Raw genomic sequence first — 9,631 nt, 5'->3', positions numbered from 1 at the left:
TGCTAAGTCATGGTTTTCATGTTAAACAGTAATCTTTACAAGTTACAATAGCCAGATCCACAGAAAGATGCAAACAAATCACATTATGGCAAAAGATGATTTCAGGGATACAATCATCTTGAATCATGGATGTTTCCATAAAGGAGAAATAACTGAAATTATTTATTATATTCTACATTCTTTGAATGTTCATTTTTTTTCCATGTACCATATATTAAGGTAATTACACTTTGGCATTCCGGACCTTGATTCATTGCAACTTGGTATTTTTGCAACATACAATCCCCACATTATAATTTATTATTTTCCTTCTATGCTCAAGAGAAGAGAACTGAAAACTCAGCAGTGCAGGTGCTCGGTTGCAAATTATAAACATAATAAAAGTAACTTGATTCATTATCCAGCATGTACTTTACTTTGAAATTATGCTGCATAAACTAATATATTTCTGAAACTTGGTAGAACAGATACTGACAATAGATACTTATTATAAGCAGTATGAATTTGCTTCCAAATTCTGAAAACCAGGACTGCACACACGCAGAGTAGGATATGCAGCACCATTTTTGGAACAAAAATATTATTTTATTATTATATTGCAACAAGGAAAGTACACAATTTCATAATGTAGCCATCGCCTCTTATTTGAAGCAATTCAGTAAACTCCTTAAGACTGAGGTATTTTTAAAATATACTGAATGAATTCCTAGGTCCCACCAGGGAAATTTAAAAAATTGGTTAAGATTAAACTATCCCCTCAAATTCTGAAATTGTGTTACAGAAATTAACAATTGATATATATTAGAGGGCATTACCATACATCATGGGGAAGGGTTGTAAAAAATTTATTTTGTAGATTACGTGTTCCAAATACAATCATGGCATTAAGTATCTAGCCCAACAGTTTCTTCTGGTTAAATTAAGTATAATAGAAGCAGGACACATATAACCTGATGTCTAACTATCAACATATTACAGAAGATTGCTCTAAACTATTGGCTAAATGGCATGTTTCATTTCTGCGATCCTGGCAATGTACTTACGGAAGACCCTCCAAACCAAAAGGAACAAAGCAATTTAACCATGAGTAAGGGACTTCTGGCAACTTTCAAACTCAAATATAAATGAATGGGCCTTTCACATTATCGCTAGAGTTCTAGACCAGTACTGGACCTACATTACTAATTCTAAGCTTGACAAAAACCAACAGTATCCCAATTAGGTATTAAAAAGACACATCCCAATAGATGTGAAGTAATGCTGTACACTTGATGAGAAATATAATGCATAAGATAGCCAAGAACTGAGAATTTTTAAATGTATCTTTTTATCCTATTGTTAATAATTTTACTTCACCAATAGTTAACCAAGTTCCTCTACTATAACAAATAATATTTGTTTTCCACATTGCTTTCTATTATGATATCTAAAAGATATTTGATGTGCCAAACTAGGTAAGATATATATATTAACAGTTCTATATTGCCGGTTTGAAAATGGTAGAAGAATTGCCTCAAATATTTCTCATACTATTTCCCTTTAGTCCCTTAAGATTATTAGCTTCATCTATAACCTCAGTACCTTATGCCTCTCTCATCCCCAAATATTAAAACAAGCAGGGATAGGGTTTCCATTTGCACTCCCCTTCTTCGGTCCTGAAGTCATATGGATCAGCTAATCACATAACTTATCTGTACAAGAACACAAGAATCTGACTGCAGATCAGCTGCACTGGGCACAGTATCGTGTCTTCCCAAATAACTGCCCAATTTTACATTTACAAAGGAAGAACATATTGCTTTCAATCCCAAACATTTCCACTAAAAAAGAAACATAGCATTTCAATCTAGCAATTTACATTAGAACCCTCATTTCTTGCCAAGATTTTCACTGCAAGAAGTGATATTTACTGTGCCTTTCACATCCAGTCAGCCTCCCTGTAACTGGTAATTTAAAACTTGTCTGGACTGTCAGCAGAAATATAAAAACTAAAATTAAAATCTGATGAAACAGCAAGGAAGTTTCTATCTCTTTTTACCAGGTGATTGGTTCTAAGCTGAGATGACAGCAGCACAGAAAAATAAGCTGTTTTATTTTAAACAAGAAGTTTATTTAAACAACAAGACGGAAGGGAAAACTATCCAAGATCAAACTTTTGTTTTAGAGTAATTTACCCCTACTTAAAGACAGATTGCTCTACATGTAACAGCTACGTACAAAAAAGTTATAAAATTGTCCTTGGTTGTACAACGATAAAAGAAAAACAATGAAATTGTCCAATCAAACAAAGTATGTAAGGTTTTTTTGTTTTTTTCCAACAATGAGAGCAAAAATAACTTACTGGAATATAAAGATCAAAGTTAGAGGAGCATGCCACTAGTGGAGAAATGGGATGTTTTCACAGACCAGATTGTTTTTACCACCCTTTCTCCATATGATGTTGATCAAAACATACAATTGGCTATTTAGTTAAAAAAAATATGCATGTCTGTGCACATACACCAGTTACTTTATGTACAATAGAAGGAATAAGAAAAGAAATCAAAGAAGAGAGAAAGCTATACTGCAGTAGTCAAGATGTGGCTGAATCAGGTCTCTTTTTTTCTAACTGTGAATATGTTGCCTGTGGGAAAGGAAGTTTGGTTCTTTCTTTTAGTTCATGCCTCCTGTCTGCTGCTGGAACACATCAATTGTATCTTCATCCTCCATTTCCAACTGTATTGAAAAAAAATTATAAATCAGTTCAAAGTATGATAAGTGATATTATCATGTTATCACATGACAAGTGAAGTAAGTGACATAAGTATAACAAGTTTTCTTTAGTTTTTCATACACTCCCAAAAGTATAAAAAGAAAAAAAAAAAACCACGTAACTAGGGATCAGCTTGTAGTTGGATTGCTAAGTAATGCAAATATAATACTCCATTTTCTTCTGTTCATTAACACCCCCACCCACCCCCTGCCAAATTCAACTCTATTTGGAAAGAGACATTTTATTATGCAATAAGATTTTGGTCAGCTTGTCCCTTAGTAGGCTGAATTCAAGAAAGCATAAGTGTAAGATCTCTATTCAGCCAATGGGGCTTTCTTGAATCTTACTTTAACTGAAGCCCTTGTAAACCTCCAAAGCTGTTCCTTTCAGTTAAAAGTCTCCTTGGAATAGCCAAAAATAATACCTCTACTACAAGCAGGGCAGAGGAACTGACAATTCAGAGCAGGCTTCTTTCTTCGAATAAAAACATTTTTAAATACAAGTCAATAGATGTTTATTATAGAGTTAATTTTAATACTTCCCTTGATAGATATTGCAAACATTAATATTACTTTTTAGGTCTAAACTAATTGGGATTTTCAGTTGTTAATAGAAAGAAATAATATCCCATTCCCAACTTGAAAGCCATGTCACAAGAGGAAACCTGTTTTTAAAAACATTGCAATATTGCTGTTTTTTTAATTGCTGCAACAAGTCTTTAGTGGTACAATTTTTTTCATGCATTTGTACTTCAATTATCTTTCAGACGTAAGCAATGTTTAGGTACAAAGAAATATGTAAGGATTACTTTTAAAACATTTCTTGGGATTTATACTTCTAACCAAATTTTACTTTTTCACACCAGTAAGTACTTTGATGACACTTTTTTTTTTTTTTACCTGTGCAGGTGTATCTGTTTCATTGATTGGTTGCCCATCAAACCGGAATCTGATTTGCCTCATTGACAAACCCTACATAAATTCAAAAATAAAATATGCAGTTGAAATAGCAAACAACCAGAATTCTTCTAAGACTGCATACTGCTTTCTATCTAAATTATTAAAAATGGATTAGCTGTTCAGTTTATTCAGCATTAGTGTTCATCAGTGACCTCAGAATCAACTGAGACCCAAGATTAAGGCAGTTCAGGACCAACTTTCAGAAATGATAGCAGCCACGTTATTAGACTTTATAATCATCAAATAAACTTTCCTAAACTGAGGAAACTGCTGCATAGATATAGCATTACACTTTAGTAATGCTATAAAATTTAGTAGTACTGTATTTATAAGTTGAAAATAACCTTCCTCTTAATAAACTAAACATTTTTGTATAATATTCTGTATAAGTTCACATTGTTTAAATACAGGTGACATTTTGTTTTTAATTTTATAAATATTGAAGAATGTTTGCAGGCATACTTCACACATCATAAACTATGTTATGCGAAACCATCTACTGTAACTTAGCTAATAACTTATGAATGAAAGAAACAGGCTTAGTGGAATGTATAAAGCCAATTATAGTAAATTCACATATTTAATCTATGAATGGGATACGAGGGGGAAGACCAATAAAATTGAATGTCCATTGTGTGTTTGCCCTTGTCCTAACCCTAACAGTGAGTAAAGCAAGACCATTAAGCAAAGCAAGGCTGGTGTGTGCCTGTGGCAACTCTCACAGTAGCATAACCCATTGCCCCTCATCACATCTTCCTAGCTCCCCACAGAGTTGCTACCAGTACCCTAGCACAGCCAATCCCTTTCAGTATATTTTGTCTATTAATTATAATGTCTGCTAAACTGAGATCCATTAATTAGAGATTTTGCAATATTGTTTAGTATTCCATAATCTCTGGATAATCTGATTTTAAATGATTTCTGGTAACTGAAAAATACAAAGGTAAATTTCGTGCAAGCATTGCACAGCAACTCAGCCAAAGCACACTCATATTCAGTGATTATCTTGTAGGACAGCCAGGTTAGTCTATATAGTGACAAAAACTCTGTGGCAATTCCTTTTCCAACTAACAAAGGTTATTAAAAGATATAAAAATTTTTCTGAGCTGCAGCTCTTTCATGTAGAGAGTGGCTAGTTTCCATCCTGTATCAGTCTAGTCACACTATGCATCTGATGAAGTGAACTGCAGCACACATTATGTCTTTTAATAACCTTTTAGTTGAAAAACTAGATGCCTAGTTAAACCAACTTGAGACTTGAAATAAATGTAGTTTAAAATATCTGCACTTAAAGACAGTTAAAAATCCTTCCTGGATCAACTGTACTGTGCAGTCAAAATTTGTTTCAAGGCAGGACCAGACTCAACAAAATACAAGTTGGCCATTTCTGCCATAACATCTAATTTTGTTGTACATTATTAGTCAAGAACCATCCTAATAGGAAATTTATTCTTACAGAACAAAGCACAGCAAAATACAGAACTGTGTCATCTGTCCTCCCAAACTCAGAAGGGGGGGGGAGAAAGGAAGGATCTTTTACCAACTTTCATGCTAACAGATAATATGATTCAGTAGAGACTTTCTTTATACCAAACTGCTTTATGTGAGTACTTGGTCCCAGTAGACTATATTCCTAATAAATCTATTTTTCTAATACAGAAGCTAGAGGTCCGCTGATTAAATAACAAACAATGCCATTCATCAAAGTAACTATGTTGGAATTGTAGTTAAGCAACATCAACCCCACTGAATATAATTTTAATGTTTAGGAATGCACAAATACAGAAAGTCTTCAAAACTGTTATAGTAAATGGTCCCATGTTTCTTGATACACCATAATTCTATTTCTTTATACCATGATTAAAAAGGCAATGTTTCTCTCAAGTGAAACTCAAATCCTGGTAATTCCCGGGAGCAACATGGAAGAGGTGCTGTATTTTTCCAGATTATGTTTAAGGTACCAATTGCAATGGATCCATAATCACATTTTCTTTTATCCAATAATTATAAGAGAATATACACCACTGAGAAAACCTTCATTAAAAAAGAGATAATTTCTTTTCCACCTTTGGTTAGTTACATACTATTGTACACGGAAAAGAGAAAGGAGAAGACAGAAGACTTTCTGTTACTATCTGGTGGTCATCCAGATAGTTAACTCATATAAGGTATCTTTAGTAAATTATGCCTCTAGATGGAATTCACTGTACACTGAACCAAGATAACAAGATTTTATTTTGATATTTTATCTTGAATAGCAAGAACTATAACCAGATGTGTTTTAATACAATGCTAAACTCTATATTCACTATAATTACAGAGCTTTAATATCCTACAAATCAATTTAAAAATGGTTCAAAATATATTTCATATAGCTTCTCACCTGTCGTTCACAATAAGCTTTCATTAGTTTGCTAAGTGGTGTATGCCTTTTAATCTTAAATTGCACCACAGATCCATCTTGCCCTGCAACCTTCAGATTAATATGATCATTATTTTCAGTCTTCACTCCTTCCTGTAAAGGGGGGAAGAGAATATTAAAAGCAATTTACTTCACATAGTCAATGTCATCAAGTTCAATATTCATATTACATCTTGTAGTTAGGATTACTGAAGGACTAACCATTATAATTCTTAAATTCAGAAATAAAATTAGCTAGTTATCAACTTTAAACAAAATTCAGTAAAGTATTACCAGAACAACAAAAGGCCATGTCAGATAATTACAATTCCATGCTTTATGTTTTAAACAATATGAGTTAATTTGATTAACATACTACTTTGGATATGCAGCAGTGCTAAATTAACAAGATTCATTACAGTCTGAGATGAATAAATTAACGAAAGAAATAAAAGAAAAGGAAGATACAGAATATTATCAAGTATGGACTAAGTGGTATGATTGTCTTGAGATTAGGGAAAATAAAAGTGAATAAATGATATGATAAATGTGTAAAATATTGTAAATGAGTAAAACTAGAAATAAAGGGACGATAAAGATAATAAAGAATGAGAAAAATGGGGAATGTAGAAAGTAAGGAATGAAACTGATACGTAAAAAGATACATATATTGTGTTTTTGTGTTTTGTAATGTGTTGTTGTAAAACTAATAAAAACAATAAAAAAACAAGATTCATTATGTCACACACACTTATATGGGAATAAATTCCACTGAACTCATAAAACAAATCATTAATGGTGGACATGCATAGGGCTGTTTTGGAAACCAGAGTGACATTGTTAATGTAGTAAAATGAGTTATTTCCCCTTTTAAGGGGAGCATCTATGTAGATTCTCAATCATCTAGGTTATAGTTATCCCAAGGGGTTTTTTCCAAAAGGCATCTGGACTTATTTGGTTTTTTTCTGATAAAATAAGCCTAATTTATTAATTCTGGTGAGATTTAAGATTGACAATAAGTTAACATTCTAATAAGATTCAAACAAGGCCCGAAAACCTTCTACGTGGTTCCTAAACTCTGAAGCTTCCATTAGACAAGGCACCATGGAAAAGTAAGAGAAACAATTCCAAATAATTGGAGTAGCACCAAAAAAATCTGCAAATAGCCTTTATGCAAAAATGTTTTACATTCCTTTCTAAAAAAAAAAACCGAAAAACAAAACCAAAAAACTTTTCTAGCAAACTGCAATGCTACTACCCCCCCACGGGAAAGGGAAAGATAACACTGTCATTTTAGTGTTTAAAAGGTACCGTTTAACCTAAGTACAGCCCTTCTTTAAGGCAAGACGGTGCCGAGAACTTCAAGAAGCATCCCCCCTGCCTCTGTAGATCCTGTTTATGTCTCTATTCACAGCATGCAGAGCTCCACATCAAGAAATCTGATGGCTTCCCTCCAATGGATCTAAAAATTCCTTCCCCTCCCTACCCCTACCCCCACCCCCGGCAGACACGCATGCCACCACTTCTGTTCAAAAACACCACTCGCTCCCACGGCGGAGCACTTCTCCCATCTCCCAGAAAACACGCACCGCCCCGATCTCTCCTCCCTACGCACCACACACTGCGATGCACAAAGCAAACCTCATAAATCCCGAAGCCTCCTTTCTTCCACCTCCTTCAGCGACAAAGCCTTTTCTCCCAGACCTTCCGCGAGTCCCAGAGAGAGAGAGAGAGAGAGAGCTCTCCGAAACCCATCAAAATTTTGGCGCCTCCAAAGTCGTATTTAAAACGAGGAGGAGGAGAAGCTGATCATCGGTTATCTCTGGCATAAAAGGGGGAGGGGGGTTGGGGGTGGGATTACCTGCTACTGGACGGCTCACGAAGCGCGTAGAGCGGCTGCGAAAGAAGCAAAACACAAAAGAGGCCTACCCCCGTTCCCAGTCCATAAGCTGCTGGACGGCGCCCGGCACAACAGGGACTAGCGCCTATCTTTTTTTCCCCCCCTTTTTTTTTTTTTTTGGAAGGAAGGCGTGGGAAGGGAGAAGCGCGTAATCCCACGAAAGGCGAAGCAGCCTCATCGCTTCGCAAAGTCAAGAGCGCTCCCGATTCCCACAAGGGGGAAAGGAGGAAGCCCTATATTTTCTCGAAAGAGCGCCCTTATTCCTCCCCCGCCCTCCGGAAAGAGCACAGACCGAGACGGGGAGGAGGAGGAGGTGGGGGAGGGGAGGAAAATGGCGCGCAAGACCCGGCGCGGCAGAGCCTGCGCTGCGCTCTCCCCCTTCTTCTTCTTCTCCTCCTCCTCCTCCTCCTCTTCCCCCCCTCCTCCCTCGTACCGGCCCGCAGCCCTTCTCCCTCTCCCTCGCTCGCTCGCTCACCTTGGGCTTCTCGTCAGCCATAGCGAGTCGGCGGGGTCCGCTCCTCTCCAAGCACCTCAGAGCAAGTGGGGAGACGGAAAGATGAAAAAGCGACCGCAACGGCCGAGACAGAAAGGCTGGGGGAGGGGGCGAATGAACGCGCACGCAATGCCGCGGGGCCGCGCCTTGGCTTGCGAGAGCGCGCACGCTCTGCTTTCCCCTCCCCCTTAAGCCGCTTCCCCATTGGGCTTCGGTTTACGAGAGCGCGCAGCTCCGTTACATAACTCAGAAGAGAATGGCGGCGCGAGGATAAAGCCGGAGTGCGTGCGCGCACCCAGGGGCATCGTCCGCGCCCCTGTTTAACGTGCGCGCACCCTGCTGGGCGCAGGGAGCTTTACTCTCGCTCGCGAAGAGGGCATTGTCTTTTCAAAATGGCCGCCGGGCCTGTGAGGTTGGAGAAGTCACCCTTTATGGTCTTCTAAATAACTTTGTGTTATTTGTAAATTACAGATTGCAGTCATGTTTGCCTTGTAATTGGCTTTAATTAGTTAATAGACTATGTTTATTTATTCTCACTGTCTCCGTTTTATGTCCCACATTTGAAACCACAAAAGTTTTAACTACTGACTCTCCCAAGTAATACAAGGTATGGTTTCGACCACATAGCCAGATTGTTTTGCACCGATTTATATCCCATTATAACACACTATGGGAATAGTAAACTTGTCAGGTCGTACTATTTAACCTGTAATGCTACAAAAATACATCATGTTTAGCATATGGCATATCGCATACAGGGACTAGTAATATATATTAACATTTCATTTAGATTAGTAAAACATAAAATACATTTAAAAGATCTATGTTCAAAAACCAATATATAGGCTGTCTAACTCATGAAGCGCAACATCATTTGTATGAAAAAAAATAAAATCAGATGCTGGACTGATATATGCTCTCAGCTGACATCCAGTCATAATGTGAATTACAGTTTGATGTTGGACTCCATAAGTCACACTGAAGGGAGGATAATAAGCCCCATTTATACATTGAGTCCCGGCAGATGTCGTGTGAGTAGCAAATCCTATTCAGGATCGTCCATTGCTGATATGGTAGTTCAAAGCATGGCATGTTTTTTTGTGGGGTCATTTATATGTCTTCCTAT

At 36.9% G+C, this 9,631-nt stretch overlaps 1 protein-coding gene across 1 annotated transcript; it reads right to left on the bottom strand.

The window, feature by feature from the left end:
* Nucleotides 1-2,088: 2,088 nt before the first annotated feature.
* On the bottom strand, nt 2,089-8,721 carry SUMO2 (small ubiquitin like modifier 2). Its single transcript, XM_070937581.1, has 4 exons — nt 8,488-8,721; nt 6,095-6,226; nt 3,652-3,723; nt 2,089-2,715 (listed from the first exon to the last, which is right to left on the bottom strand). Exons 1-4 carry the CDS (start codon nt 8,506-8,508, stop codon nt 2,653-2,655), a joined length of 288 nt encoding a protein of 95 aa, XP_070793682.1. The 5' UTR covers nt 8,509-8,721; the 3' UTR covers nt 2,089-2,652.
* Between the last annotated feature and the right edge of the window lie 910 nt (nt 8,722-9,631).

The sequence above is a fragment of the Pituophis catenifer genome, unplaced genomic scaffold (genome assembly GCF_029215685.1).
Source record: "Pituophis catenifer annectens isolate HBS135680 unplaced genomic scaffold, rPitCat1.0.hap2 SCAF_2, whole genome shotgun sequence".
Classification (NCBI taxonomy): Eukaryota; Metazoa; Chordata; class Lepidosauria; order Squamata; family Colubridae; genus Pituophis; species Pituophis catenifer.
The sequence above is the reverse complement of the archived record's forward strand: the minus strand, read 5'-3'. Positions and strand labels throughout refer to the sequence as shown.